Source organism: Myotis lucifugus, unplaced genomic scaffold (assembly GCF_000147115.1).
Source record: "Myotis lucifugus unplaced genomic scaffold, Myoluc2.0 scaffold_1, whole genome shotgun sequence".
Classification (NCBI taxonomy): Eukaryota; Metazoa; Chordata; class Mammalia; order Chiroptera; family Vespertilionidae; genus Myotis; species Myotis lucifugus.
This window is the reverse complement of record NW_005871049.1, coordinates 37,229,550-37,245,426: the sequence shown is the minus strand read 5'-3', so window position 1 is coordinate 37,245,426 and position 15,877 is coordinate 37,229,550. Positions and strand designations below refer to the sequence as shown.

The 15,877-nt window shown below is 40.6% G+C and overlaps 1 protein-coding gene across 1 annotated transcript in view; it reads left to right on the top strand.

Moving 5' to 3' along the window:
* The window catches only part of MSRA (methionine sulfoxide reductase A), a 379,272-nt gene that overhangs the window by 142,854 nt on the left and 220,541 nt on the right, over positions 1–15,877 (top strand). The window contains exon 2 of the mRNA XM_006081917.3: positions 3,868–3,936. Within this exon, the coding sequence (XP_006081979.1) occupies positions 3,868–3,936 (69 nt within the window). The remainder of the gene's footprint in view (positions 1–3,867; positions 3,937–15,877) is intronic.

Below are 15,877 nucleotides of genomic sequence, written 5' to 3'. Positions count from 1 at the left end.
CTGAACGACCAGTCGACCAGTAGTTATGATGTGCACTGACCACCAGGGGGCAGATGCTCAATGCAGGAGCTGCCCCCTGGTGGTCAGTGGGCTCCCACAGTGGGAGCGCCACTCAGCCAGAAGCTGGGCTCTCGGCTGGTGAGTGCAGCTGCGGCAGTGTGAGCCTCTCCTGCCTCCACGGCAGGACAACCGAGTGGCAGTGGCAGGTGCAGCGGGGCCGGGATGAGCGGGAGCAGTGCCCGTCCTGGCTCAGGTTCCTCCCCAGCCACCTGCTGCTTTGCGCACTGCTTCATCCCTGTGGAGATCTGGCCTAAACCGGCAGTCTGACATCCCTCGAGGGGTCCTGGATTGTGAGAGGGCCCAAGCCAGGCTGAGGGACCTCACCAGTGCACGAATCTGTGCACCAGGCCTCTAGTGTACATATAAAGAGAGAGATGTTTTTAGTGAATGAAATGATATATCTTTCATAATGGCTAAAGAGAGTCCCTTTAGAACTGTTTATGTCTTCCTTAGTTGGTTAACAACAGTGTATTGAATACTATGCTATGTCCCATACCGTGCTAGTATTGTGGATGTGGTGAGCCAAAAGAGACTCAGGCCCTGCCCTCTGTGAGCTTACAGTCTACTCATCCAAATAGCGACGAAGTATAAGGTGCAGCTCTGGTGAGTGTCGCGGACAAAGGTCATTGGTTCCAAGAGAGCAGTGTGGCTGAGGTGAGCAGAGCACGTGGAGCCTGTGTCAGAATTTTGACGTAGCCTCAAGGCAGTGGAAAGCCACAGTGGGAGGAGGTTGGGGAGTTTGTGTCATATAACCAGAGTTATACTTTCTTTTCAGAGGCAATGAGACTACACTGGGAAGAACAAATTAGGGTGTGTAGGGACACTTGGAGGAGTCCAGGCCAAGAGGCCACAACAATTGGGGCTGGAGTGGTTTTGGTGGTGTAGCGAAGCAGTAGAAGTTATTCTAAAGATGTTTGGAAGGCAGAGTTAGCTAGATTTGGTGATAGATTAGATGTGGGTGGTAAGGGAGAGAGAACGGGTAGGAGGATAGCCGTACTATGCCCAGAGGTTGGGATGCTGGAAGAAGGTCAAGTTTAGAGTGGATGGTCAGCTTGTGTTGGAGGTGCTTTTGAGCTGTCCCAGAGGAGATGTCAAACAGGCTACACTTCCTATTGTAAATGTGTACAGGTTTGTAAATGAGGCCTGATGGACTATTCTGGGAAACCAAGTATTGGGGAAAATTTTTGTAAATCTTTAATTTGTTGATTTTTTAAAAAAATCCAAGCAAATATATTTTCATTTAGAAAATAAGAATCTAACAATGACAAAGGAAATTAATAAAGGTAAACATCTTGCATAATTTCCCTAGTTATTTTCAGTTTTGCATGTTTCTCCAGCAGTTTTTTCCCATAAGCATTCACATTTTAATTAGTTGTCATTATAATCTACATCCGGTGTGTAATAGGATTGTTTTCACTTACCATTATCCCAAATATTTTTCCTCATTCCTATATATCTCTCAGATGCTGTATTTAAAATATGTAGCATAATATTTCATGCTTTTGATAAATCATGGATTATAAATTTCTAAGCAATTTCTCTATTTTGGATATTTAATTGATTTTAAGATTTCATTATTAAAAGTAGTAATACCTCAATAAATATTGTTATGCATATCATGTTTTTTTCCTAGGTGGCATTTTTCTTAGGTTGAATTCTTTTGAGTGGGATTAGTGGGTCAGTGCATTTGAGTAGGTGTACAGCTCTTGATGTGTATAAAGGAAGATGTTTAGAACCACGGCAAGGCTGTGGAGTGCTCACCATAGAACAGAGTTGTGACCTCCACATGGGGTGTCATCACATTCCTTTGGATTCAGTAACCAGTGGTCCTAACCATATGAGTGAGTGTGTGATAAAGTCCCATGCCACCTGACCTTTCACCTTGCATTTACTAATTGTGCCAATTAGTGCCTAGAGATTACTGTAGGGCTTGCTCTCTTGTTCACCTAGCCTGGCTCCGAGTCCCCTCTCAGGTTTTCTCTTCTTAGGATAGTGCCACAAATACTTAGGAACCAGTGGAAGCCCCTGAACTAGTATATCCCAAAGGGATCATCTAAACTGGACTGAACTTTAGAAGCCTTCAGGTTCTAAAAGACTGCAGTGGTGTTGCAGAGGGTGCTTAGGGCTCCCATGGGTTTGGATGGAGTTCTCAAGACCTTCCATGACCCTGTCTGTGCCTGTCAATCTGTCTTTCATTGCCATTGCTTCTCAGCATATCACCTCTAATATGCCCTAGACCAGTGGTTGGCAAACTCATTCGTCAACAGAGCCAAATATCAACAGTACAACGATTGAATTTTCTTTTGAGAGCCAAATTTTTTAAACTTAAACTATATAGGTAGGTACATTGTTATTAACTTAATTAGGGTACTCCTAAGCTGGCCTTTGCTAAAAACGTCCTCAATCTGATTGAGGTACGTTCGCTGAGGTCGACCCCTTCCAACTTCCCATCCACACTCGTCTTGTATACTTGTTTTGTCTATCTCCTTTCCGAAAACCGACTTCTGCGCATGGGCCACGAAGTTTCAATCGCACTGTGCGTGCGCGCCCGCACATGATATTTTGTGGAAGAGCCACACTCAAGGGTCCAAAGAGCCACATGTGGCTCGCGAGCCGCGGTTTGCCGACCACTGCCCTAGACTCTTGGTTGCATCTACTCCTGGCTCTCACTAAAATTGCTTCTGCACTCTCTGCCTTTCCAAGTCCTGCCTCTCCTTTAAGACTCTACACAACTTGTGATTCCTCCAGGTCATTGGCTCTGATTTTCCAACTGACTGTCCCTGTGCTGTGAACTCTTTACCTTTAGTCCTCATTCCAGGACTTAGCACATAATTATAAGCTTTCTGGTAAAATTTGCTTTTGAATTGTTTACCCTCCTGAAGGGCAGGAAAAAATGTCATACTCTCCCCCCAGACCTCTCAGAGCCTAGCTTTAGTGCTGAGTCCTTTGCCAGAGTTAAATAAATCTAATGTGACCTATTACATCAAAATATATGTGCTACATGAGGCAACGTGAAAGCGTTCTAGCCATTCTTCTCTTATGCATTTTTAATATAAATGCCCATATTCAAAAGTTGCTAATGCTATTAAAATACTCATAGATGGACCATATTCAGATATTCCTGATCTGGTTGCTGTTTGGTGTAATGGGAACAAATTAATGCTGGAAAACAATCACATGGTCACTTTTCATTCCTAAGTCCTTGATATGCCCTGGGATGGGAAGGATGATTGGTGGAGGAGACCAGGGTGCATGAAGAGTAGTAGCAAGCACTAGAGTATCTGTCTGGGCTCTAAGAAGGTGAGTATCTTTGGCTCTTGAGAACAGTGCTTGAACTGTAGTGAAATGATATGTTCTTGAAAAGTTGGTCTCAATGTGACCCTGCTGTCTTTATGACTCACTTTATTGATTGAGTCTTCAGTGGAAGCCACCCAATCCCCCTGGAAGCTGGAGCTTCCCTTGTTCTCCAGGGGATGGCCTGGCACAGTGGGGACCCTCTGGCTAGGAGGCAGGAGCTCTCAGGCTGGGTTGGCATTGCCTCCACCTACTGCACAGTCCTGCCTAAGGCCAGGCCTCAGCACACTCATTTGCAAAATGACATGTTTGCACAGCCTATCTCTAGCCTCTTCTATAAAAGATCAAAACCACAATACTTGAAGCTGTCATAAGAGGGTAAGCTTTGGTGTCATTTCTAAATAAAAATGAGAAGCAGGCTCTTTGACACATTTAATGACATGTGTTAGCATGTGTGTAGAACTTTACACTTAACTTGCATTTCTTTCTTTCTCTCTTTCTTTTTTTTTATAGCCAAACATCATGTCAATGGCAACAGAACAGTTGAACCTTTCCCAGAGGGAACACAGATGGCTGTATTTGGTAAGATATCAACTCTGAAAGAAAACCCAAATCGTGTGCAAAGACTAGTGCCAAATTTCTGAGTTTTAGCAAGTGTCCTCAGGGCTTCAAAATCTGGGCTCTTCTAGATATTTACAAATCATCGGAGCCAACCTCCCCCACCCAAACTACTGAGTTTTTAGTATTTCTTGGATCAGAAAAGCTTATTCTATATATTTTAATATGCTTTCCCCCCCTCTCTTTGCAGACCAAATATCAAACTGTGTATTTGCTACTTCTTATGTCCACACTGTGAATTAACCTGATCATTTAGGGATTGTTTTTTTCCTTCTGGGGAGGGATTTTTTTCTTCCACATTGATACGTAATTTTGTTAAAGGCTGGATGGAATTCAAGTAGTTTTGAGTTATTTCACAAAACTCGATCTAGTTGAATGACCTCTGTCTCCTCCATTATGAATTGAGCATATTCCTTAGGAGAAAACATCAATTAAAATGTTTTAAGCAGAATAAAATGTGATCTCTGAGTGTATACAGGGGTGGGCAAAGGTAGATTTACAGTTGTAAGTACCCAACAGGTGGACAGGTGGACGAGGGCCAGTGGCATGGCCACCACAGTCCCCAGACCTCTCACCCCAGTGGACGTCTTTTGGGTGTTGTCAAAGATAAAGTCTTTTCACAGAAACTGCATACGGTGGATGATTTGCTGCATAAGAGAAGCATGTTAAGAAACCAATGAAAATAAAGAACTCCGTGCCAAAGTGCTTGAGTGCAGCAAGTAGACTGCAAGGATGTGACACAATGAAGGCCGGCAATTTGAGCAATTACAAGATTGTGCCTAAGTGCACTGTACATTGCAACATTCTTCTGAGTTACTAAAGCTATTGTAATAATCATAACCTACATGTCTTTTTCCATATGAACAACTGTAAACCTACTTTTGTCCACCCTTCTGCAAAAGACTGCAATTATATGGTGGAGCAGCACTTCTCTGTTAGATTCCAAACCTTTTAGTGGGGAAGTCCTTTTTAAAAATTTTATTTACTTTAAAAAATATATTTTTATTGATTTCAGAGAGGAAGGGAAGGGAGAGAGATAGAAACATCAATGATGAGAGAGAATCATTGATCGGCTACCACCTGCATGCCTCACACCGGGGATTGAGCCCACAACCCAGGCATGTGCCCTGACCGGGAATTGAACTGTGACCTCCTGGTTCATAGGTCAACACTCAACCACTGAGCTATGCTGGCTGGACAGGAGGTCCTTTTTAATTCATGGTTTCTCACCTCCTATCTGATGTCACCTAAACTTCCTTCAAAATGTCTCTACATCTGGCACTTCCTCCCTTCCTCTCCTCCTTGTATCTACTTCCTGTCTGCCTTCTCCTTCTCCTCCTCCTGTCTTCTCTCCAACAGTGTCCTGGGACCCACCCCTTATAACCCTCTCAGGGATCTCATCTCTGTTCTCTGGACTTTCAGCTTTTTGTTCTGGTTCCTTCCTCTGAGTCTTCAGACAGGTTCTGTGATCTTTCCCATCCTAAAACCTGCAGCCCCCAACTTCACTGCCTTCTCCAGCGTTCCCCTGCCCTGCTCTTGATGGCAGTTTCTTGCAAGGGCTTTTGTTGTATCACTGCTTTTAGCACTGAAGTTTCTTTGAGCTGGAAATTAGCCTCAGACAACCCATATCTATATTAGCCTACTCAGGATAAAATGTTTCCTTAATCCCAGAGCTGGGACAGAGTTAGCAATCGGTGATGATTGGCCGTTGAAGAGTTATGAGACAGAGAGCTCATCCTGGCTAGGTGTTTGTACACCTTGCTCCGTATGAGCTGTCACCTTTTAAAATATCAGTGGTTAGGGATTATTATACTCAGACATTTAAATGAAGGATTTGATTTTTTAAGAACTACGCATAATGACACTCTAAAAATGTGTGCCAGATATTTGACTCATAACTCCCTCTGAGGAATGATGTGCAGGTGAGGCCATTTTACCTAAGTTGTCGGCCCAGCAGTGTCTGTTACCAGGGGTCACAAATGTCACATCAATGTTCAAAGGGTTCTTTTGAAGTTTTTTTTTGACTTTTAGATTTTTCAACCCTGAGACATGTTAGAAACTAGGTTTCGTGTCTTATTGGGAAATGTAAAATAATACCTGTCTTAGCAGATTTCCCTCTGTTGTGATATAGGGGGAAACTTCGTTTCTGAAGGACAGTCCTAGTACCAGGCAGGCCAGTGGCACTGTTTGACCAAAGAATTGGAAAGATCTGTGAATAAGGCTCTATGATGAGATGATTATTACCATCATCATTGTCATCATCATCATCATCATCATCACAGGTTTGGTTTATAATAGCTTCCCCCCAAATCCCAACCCAAGGCCTTTATTGTTCAACTTTGGGCAAGCAATTCCTCCTCTCCAGGCCTCAGTGCTTTTACCTGTAGGATGGGAAGGTTGATGGGGGGCTTTGAGACCCTTTGCTTCTGCGTTTTACATGTTCAGGACCAAAAGCTCATCCTGCAGCAGGCAGTCCCACGTGACGGGACAAGGGGTGTGGTGTTAAAAGAGATGAATCATGTGCATAATTTATACAAGTACAGAATGTAAAATAGAATATTTTTTGACATCTAAGAATTTTTGCATTATTAAAACTGTGGTTTGGCTCTTCCAGATGTTTAAATTAAGGTCCCTATTTTGGTCAAGTATATGATTGCATTTTATGTTAATGTTTTTAAAACTGTTCTCACGTACATTACTTATCCACCTGGCCCGAAGTGGAGTGAGGAAGCGGTTTGTTTTGGGGGTGGGCTTCTCTCACTCTGGGTTGTTTATAGTTATACTCAATTGGTTAAACTAAGTATAGCTCTTAGCTCTTGGACATATGTTGGGTATTTAATCCTTCCAGCACCTTGCAAGGCTGGTAGGATTATGTAATCCCCTTCCCAGAAAGGTCAAATGACTTATGCCAGATCACTCAGCCAGTGAGGCAGTGGAGCTAGAATTGTAGCCCAAGTCTGACTGACCCTGAAGTCCACACTCTTTTGACCATGTCCCCGGATTCTTGGCACAGGTTGAAGAAGCCATGGGAGGGTCTGGTAGATTCACAAGTGCCTTTCAGCTGGATCCATGTACAAAAGTGTGATTTCCAGCTAAACCAATTTGGCAAATTGATTTGTGAATTTCTGTGCATTCCCAGGGTGCTCTGAAGGGCTCTCGAGACACAGCTTTTGCTTGTAGTGACATCTCCTACTATTTATCTTTCCCGTTGATTTTAGTAGCATGTATTATAGAGGGGAGTGTCTTACATATACTAGGACTTGACTGTGAGTTCACCAAAGCAACAATAGCACTTTCTACTTGTCTAAACTCATTCTTCTCTCTTGGAGGTTTTAATATTTTATGCCAAAATTGCATCATTAGTTTCAATTTCATTATCTATTGGTTAATCATTTGAATGTACCACGCTGTTGAAATAGGAGCTTTTAAATTTAATCCACTCTGAAAGTGGCCATTGAACTGCCAGTAGGCATTTATATTGGAGTGGCTACTGTAAGGAAGGGTAGAGTGAGGGACAGGGCATGCTCCATTGTGAAAAATACATGAATATGTTATTGTATCAAGTGACCAGAGAATATATACAGGGTGTCCCGAAAAACTGCATACACACTTTGAGTGATTATAAAGTCAGTGTTTATTAACATACAGTTCATTTTCAAAATTTAAAAGAATCTACAAAAATGAATAATTTTTTGTCCATGCCTATTTTCAAACTGATGACCATTCTGGTCCAGGCACTGCTGATAACACAAAGCAATGGAATCACAAACATCAAGAATCATTTAGTTTGGTATTTGTACACCTTCAATTAATCAACTGTTGCTGGTTTTATACCGTAAACGTATCTTTTATGTACTCCCATAAAAAAGTCTAGTGGCACTTTAGGATAAAATTTATTTGTTCAAAACTTAGTCTGGCTTCACCCATTATTTCAAATTAGTTAAACCTGAAAAGGAGTGAAAATTAAGAGAGAGTCATCAGCTGTTAAAGTGTGTAATATTTTTTGGGGGAAACCCTATAGATTATTTCCTAGTTTCTGGCCTATAATCTTCACAGATTAATTTTTTTTATTAGGGCAGAAGTTGTGGGATATTTTTTGTTTGTTTTGTTTTTTTTAAAATATATTTTATTGATTTCAGAGAGGAAGGAAGAGGGAGAGAGAGATAGAAACATCAATGATGAGAGAGAATCATTGATCGGCTGCCTCCTGCATGCCCCCCACTGTGGATCAAGCCCGCAACCCAGGCATGTGCCCCCAACCGGAATCGAGCCTGGGACCCTTCAGTCTGCAGGCCCACATCTTATCCACTGAGCCAAACCGGCCAGGGCCTTCACAGATTAATTTTAAAGTAAGATGTTCATCTTTTCAGATTTTCTTTGTGGCCCATTGGTGAGTCCTTGTCTTGTTTTCTGTGACCACAGTTCTTTAGCTTCTGTGTTGCGCTCTCTCCTCTGCACTTCGGGACAATGATAATGAAGGTAATAAGCTCTGCTCTCCCATGGGTTTCTCCCTGTCTGTGTATGATGCTCTCTTTCAAGTCAGTGGGAAACCTTTTTTCACAAGCTGGAGAAGCAGAACCGAACATTTTGCAATTACTTAATGCCTTTGTTCCTGGTAGCTGAGAGGGCCCCATGGCTAACATCCCTTTAATCCCGCACTGGTCCTGTGAAGTGGGCTTATTGTGCTCCTTTAGAGACAGAGAAACTGAGTCACCCAAAGATGAAAGAAATCTGGTCAAGTAGAGGGAATGCTTTCTCAGGCACGGGGACATCCACATTACATTTGCCAGCAGGCTCTACCTGACTCAGAAAGGTCTCTCGGCTCTCAATAACTTATTGAAAGTGACATCCCGTTGGCAGAGGGCCACTCCATCCACGCTGAGAGCACACGCTACAGCCTCTCTGTGGTGGTGGTTCTTAAGCACAGAGCAGCTTTTCATTTTATCAAAAATATTCCATGGTCAAGAAGATTTATCTTTTCAAAATAAAATAAGAGCTTATTGAGAAGAGTGCAGAAAAGTTGGGTTGCGATTCCTATCTTAATTTTTAGTACAATTTAAAAAACTGAAATTACAATTTTTTAAAACTTCAAAGTATGGTACTTGACCATAAAATGTATCATGCAAAAGGATACTTTTGAGAGTGAAAAGGGTGCTGTTAAAAATTATCCTATATAATAAAAAACTAATATGCTAATTAGACCAGATGGCGGAACAACCTTCCAGAATGACCTCCCGGAATGACCGTCTGGAACGACCAGTGGGCAGGGCCGTGGGGCCTCGAGGCAGCCGGGGCTGCGAGGGCCGAGCCCCTTGTACGAATTTCCCTATAATGAGAATGTACATTATAAAATATTGTGCTGAGTAATAAATAAACATTGATTAAAGTTGAAATTGAAAAGCAATGAAATAAGACATATAAATTGAGGTAAACAAGTGAAAAATTACAATGCAGTAGAATTACATTATATATAATATATATTATAGTATAACACCAGTAGTTATATTAACTTCCAAGATTATACTCAATATATACTGTTATATTCTTTCTGAATGCCTTGAAGTTAAAAGTTGTTATATTTATAAAACCATAGCAATTAAATAAGAGATGGAGAATTGATCTGATTATACTCTTGCAATTTTAACATTGTCCTAATACTGTACTGTCCAGTGATGTAAGTTAATGAGCTCTCCATCGTTAGAGGTATTCAAATGAGAGAGGTCATTTTTAACCAATTGAGAAGTGGGGCTAAATAGCCTTAAAGATCCTTTCTTCTCAATAAATGAGAACTTACTTTGTTTCAGAAGGTTAAACCTTTTTGAAAAACAATTACTTCTAACTCTAAATTCTTTGATCCTACCATTTAGAAACCCTCATCCAGGCTGTTTGGTGAGAGGTAAGATTCTGCCACGAGAGATCGTCATGTTCAGGCATTGATACGAGGGACAACAGCAGAAGTGCCTCAGTGTTGTCATGGGCTTTTTGGCTTCCAGGAGTCTGAGAGCAATAGCTCTGTGAACTCAAATCCCTGCAAAACCCATTTTCTCTGTCAGGTTCTCTTAGGGCTCTCCAAATAAGAGGGAGCCAAAGACAGCCAAGACATCATGAAAATGTGCTGATGATCTCGTTGCACACGTCTGTTTATAGCCAAGCTGCCAAGAATTTGCTAGCCTCTTTCTTGAATAGCTTTGTCAAGGACTGATCCCAGGGCAGGGGCCATGGCTGTCAGAGGCCCATACATGCACTCACTCTGGGACTCACCTTCCACCCCAAGGAGAATGAGCTCAGTGACTGTAAGATGAACCAATCAAGACACCTCCCCTCCCTACTTGAATTGGAGGTGATTTTTGAAACAGCCACAGTTATTTTGTCTGCCAGCCAAGAAAACAGCATTGAAAGCAGCAGGCAATATGTCAGACTTCAAAGGAAAATATATTGGTGTCTCATTGGCTTGAATCCAACATTATGTTGGTAAATAATCAAATCCCGGTGTGGCATATTTCTTCCTGAACCTTGACTGAAAACTACTAAAGACCATTCTGTGGGCTGTGGAGTGGCAGTCACTCATTCTAGGGAAAAGCCAGAAAGAATGACTTTGAAATGTGTTTATAATTAACCAAACAATCTAAATTCACAAGGCTGTTAGAACAGCAGGCTGCTAACTGGTGCAAAGTTCTTAAGTGATGAGGTACTTGGGGAAACAAAAATGGGCCTTCTTCCCATGGTAAGCTGAAGCACCTTTAAGGGACAATAATTGGTCATTTGGAGCCATGTTTTAAGATGAACTTTATCTTATATATCTTTTTCAGGTGTGTGGTGATCGCAATTTTTATTTTCTTTTTGAGTGCGGAGAGGTCAGGTAATATGGGGAAGGAAAGAGGAAGAGACCTTTCCAAGCCTGTATTGAAAATCCCTTTTGATTTGTATGGCAGCCCACCTGATCCAAGAGAACACAGCTGGAGTCAGAGAGGGTGTCCTGGTGTGGGGAAGGGTGGGAATATATTTAGAGTTTGGAAGCTGGAATGTGGGTGGGGATTTCTGTGCTTAGACAATGGAGCTAAACCCATTGTAGAAAGGAATAAATCAAATGTTTGATAAAGTAATACTTCACTTGTTTAGAGACCACATATCCATCAGCCTCAGTATTGTGGAATGCATGTACGACCCAGAATATAAGTCCCCTCCCCAAGAAAAAAAAGTGTGGAGAAGTTCTAAAGAATTCAGAATTCACGGAGGTCTTGTAGTCAGATAAATCTTGCTGGGTGACTTCAGACAAGTTTGTGACTTCCTCTAAGCCCCATTCCTCATCTATAAAGCGAGGGGAAGAATAGTTACCTCATGGGGGTGTTGTCAGAATGGCATGAGTCATCAAGGCATTTAGGATAGGGGTGACAGCATGCTGTTAGATCTCAGACACTTCTGCTCATAGGGCCAGCTGGGGAGGTACTCCTTGCAGGGGCCACCTGCTCACCCCAGTTAGAGCTAGCTGTGATCAAGGCCCCAAGCAGGTGACCCCAACATTAGTCTGTTCCATTTGATCCATAATCTCTCTGAAATAGACCTGATGATTCCTTTAACTCAGGGATTTTGAAGGATAACACACAGCATTAGTTGAGAACTGGTCTAATACTGGCTGGGTATGGGCCAGCCCTTGTTAAACTTTCTTTTAGGTCCACTCTCATCACTGGCCTAAGTTAAATTAGACTGATGCCTTCCTACCTAGTCAGTACAGAAATACCAGTATTTCTCGTTTGGCCTCAACTATAGAGCTGGTCAGTTTTAGCTATTTTTTTCACTATTATCACTAGTATACAATGACTATCCATTTGACCAACTTTTAAAACAGTTTTGAAAATGAGGAAGATTTATTTAATTTATCTTACAAGTACAGCAGAAATTTCTATAGAGAAAATATGTTCAAAAGGATGTGCAGGAGAAAGAGCCATGTTTCTACGGCTTCTCTGGTAATTAACATTTTTAGAAGAGAAACATAGATATGGAAAACAACAAAAACTAAAAAGTTAATTATTATTCAATTTAACTCAATCAGCATGTTTAAGAAAAATGCTGAGCCTGTGTTGCAGGTAACATAAAAAAGAATATTCTCTCTCTTCCTTTCATTCTTCCCAACCACTTATTTTGGCCTTGTTATAAAATGAAATAAAGGAAAATTAAAGTATATACAAGAGATGGCAAAATAACACTTATTAGATTTAAGTAAATGTTAGACCTGAGAAAAATATGAGAAATGAAATATACAAAGAGCACAACCACAATTCAGTTTAATGGATAGAAGTTGGCCACAAATTTTCCTCTATATTTTCTGACAGATATGTAAAGATCAGTTAGTTGTATAATTGGTTTCAGGTTTTAAAAATTGTGGTAAAATATAAACACTATAAAATTTACTATCTACCCTTTTTTAAATGTACTATAGAATTAAGTACATTCACATTGTTGTGCAACCATCGCCACCACCCCCCTCCTGAACTTTTTTATCTTTCCCAACTGAAATTCTGTATCTATTAAATAATAACTTTCCATTTCCCCTCCCCCAGCCCTAAGCAACAGCCATTCTCCTTTCATTCCTGTTTTAAGGCTAATATTTCACTGAATGTACATATCACATTCTGTTTATCCATTCATCTGTCAATGGACACTCTGTTGCTTCCACCTTTTGGCTATTGTGAATAATATTTCTATAAACATGTGTGTACAAATATCTCTCCCTTCTTTTTTTTTTTAAAAATGTTTCTATTGATTTTAGAGAGAGAGGGAGGAAGATGGAGAGAGAAACATCTGTTGGCTACCTCCTAAAAACCTCTTATCGAGCCCACAACCTGGGCATATGCCCTCATCAGGAATGGAACCAGAGACCTTTTGGTATATAAGATGACGCTCAACCAACTGAGCCACACTGGCCAGGGCCAAGACCCTGCTTTTAATTCTTTTGGCTACATACTTACAAGTGGAATCACTGGATCATATAGTAATTCTATGTTTCATTTTTTAGGAACTGCCATTTTCCATAATGGCTGAACCTTTTTACATTCCTATCAACAAAGCACAAGGGTTTCAATTTCTCTACATTCTTGACAACATTTGTTATTTTGTTTGTTAATTACCATTCTGATGGTGTGAAGTGGTGATTGGTTTCAGTTTTAATGTTACTGAAAATCTACATGCTTGGGGGAATCATAAGATTTCCTGATTCTAGAACCAGAAAGAAATTTCTTTTCAAGGATATTAATAAGGAGGACACTGTGTAATGTAAGACAGTCAATGGTACAGCTATAATAACCTTGGAGTGAGCAGCATGAGGAGATTTGTGAGCTGTTGGTCACACTGCTCCTCTCTTTGGGTTCCTGATGTCCACCAGGGGCAGTTTGGTTCACATGCCCTTATGGGTACCACAGTGTGCTTCTCTGGCAGGTAGGCTCTGGCTTAACCTAGAAGTTACTTGTCTTGTATCAAAAAGTGTCAGTGGACTAGTTATCTTATTTTTAATAAATATATTTCTTTATTGACTTCAGAAAGGAAGGGAGAAGGAGAGAGAGATAGAAACATTAATGATGAGAGAGAATCATTGATTGGCTGCCTCCCGCACACCCCCCACTGGGGAATGAGCCTGCTACCCAGGCATGTGCCCTTGGCCGGAATCGAACCTGGGACCCTTCAGTCCGCAGGCTGACGCTCTATCCACTGAGCCAAGCCGGCCAGGTCTGGACTAGTTATCTTTTAGGTAATGTTCTATCATTGTTATTTTTCTCACTGGATTTTAAAATATATTTATTTTTTAGTTCCTTATTGTGAAAACTTTCAAACATATAAAAACAGAGAGACTACTATAATGAAGCCTCACTCACTCAGCTTCAACAATTATTAGTTAGGGCTGAATATGTTTCATCTGTATTTCCACTCACTCTCCTTCACCCCAGGTTATTTGAAAGCAAATCTGAAATGTAATATAATCTCAACCATGAACATTTTTGTATATATCTCCAAAAGAGCAATTTTTAAGAAAACACACCACAATGCCATCATTGTACCTAAAAATAGTTCCTTGTTATCATTGAATATCCCATGAGTCCATATTTCCACTGTTGTCTCATAAATGTTTTTTCCAAACTATTTGCTTGAATCAGGATTCAAATAGAGTCCATACATTTCAACTGGTTGATATAAATATTCAGTCTCTTTTAATCTATAAGTTCATCTCTCTCTTTTCCCTTGCAATTTATTTGTTTGAAAAATTAGATGATTTATTCTGCACTGTTTTCTTCAGTCGGGGATTGAATGGTCATGTTTTTCAGGCCCCTGTATTTTCTGCAAACTGGGAGTTGGAAGCCTGATCAGAATCCATAGGTATAAACCATTTAGGAGACATTTAATAATCAGTTGCCTCTCTTTTGGTGAAGCCATTAATGATTATTGCTTAGATCTATTACTTTATTAAAGGCTGCAAGATGGTAACATTTTAATTCTAGCATTTCCCTGTATTTATGAACTGGAATATTTCTATAAAAAGAAATTTCCATTTTATCAACTATTTAGTACCTTGACATCTAGTTTGATTAGGAAAGTAGCTTCATTTCTCCCCATATTTACCATTTTGCTCCATGTGCTGTGCATGGATTAAATGTATATTCATGACTCAGAAGCATACATAAGTATAGTTGCTGAAGTCAAAGGTGATTTAACAAGTAATGGAAACCTCTTTAATTGGACTGAATGACCATTTTTGCTTGTGCATTTAATGAAATTATTGATATATGTAACCACTTGCTCAAATGCTTGAAAATATAATCACAGTAGACAGATTTCCTCAACAGATTTGGGTAAAACAAAGAAGTGGCACATAGTCGGGTGGCAGAAGGTCATGTCTCTGGCAAAGTTGGATCTAAGGGGCAGCCTTATTCTCTCCTGTTCTCGCCCCGGTCTTGTGACCAGGGGACATGCTGCCATTTGGGTCTGGTCCTGAACCTCAGTGTCCCAGGATCAAAAAGCCAAATCCAGGAGGACCTGAGGGCTGGAGACCATCTTGCTTCTAGACATGGAATGCTTTCAAAATATTGAAATGATGGAAATGGATAAGCAGCCAAGAAATGACAAATCCTCCCCAGGAATGTTGCTTACCATGAAGACGAATAACTGGGCTGTTTCACCTGGGGTGCTTTTTCATGCTTTGGCTTCATATTGTGAACGAGTTAGAGGGTAGATGTAGACATATTTATTAGAGTGCATTGTCCATACTTTCTGCCCTCCAATTTTCACACACTGAGTAGGTAAAAACTATGTGCAGTTCTCACTGCCAAACATTTTGGGATTCAAGAAGGAGAGCTCTTTATTGACCCACTTATTTTTTTAAAATCTCATTTTATTTTTATTATTATCATGTATATTTTTGTTATGTTTGGAATGATGCTATGTATAAATAAAGTAAACAAAATTAAAATAATTTTTAAGAATAAAAAATTTTAAGTCCAATACAATGTACAGTTATTTTTTAGGGCAATCAAAACCCAGCAGTGCCAGTTCTGTTTTTTCTAGGGATAACTGGAAATGTTATCGCTGAAAACCTAGGAAGGTGGTATCCAACTGAAGCAACATATTTGATCCACACTGAGAAACAGTTGTTTAGCCCAGCATACCTTTAGCCAAAATAGTGTGAACAACGATGAAAGACTCTGAACTTTTCCTGCATTCTATAGAAGATAGTGTCTGCAATATACCAGGAGCTATTGCACAACACACATTCTGTCTTCCTCTTGTGTCAACAATGCCCCAGGACTTAGACAAAGGATTATCATTGACCAAGACCAAGTATCTCCGTTGAGCCCAAAGACATTGGGATCAACAGAGGTGCTTGCCAAATGGATGTCTTCCTGCTGTAGGCCTCACCATA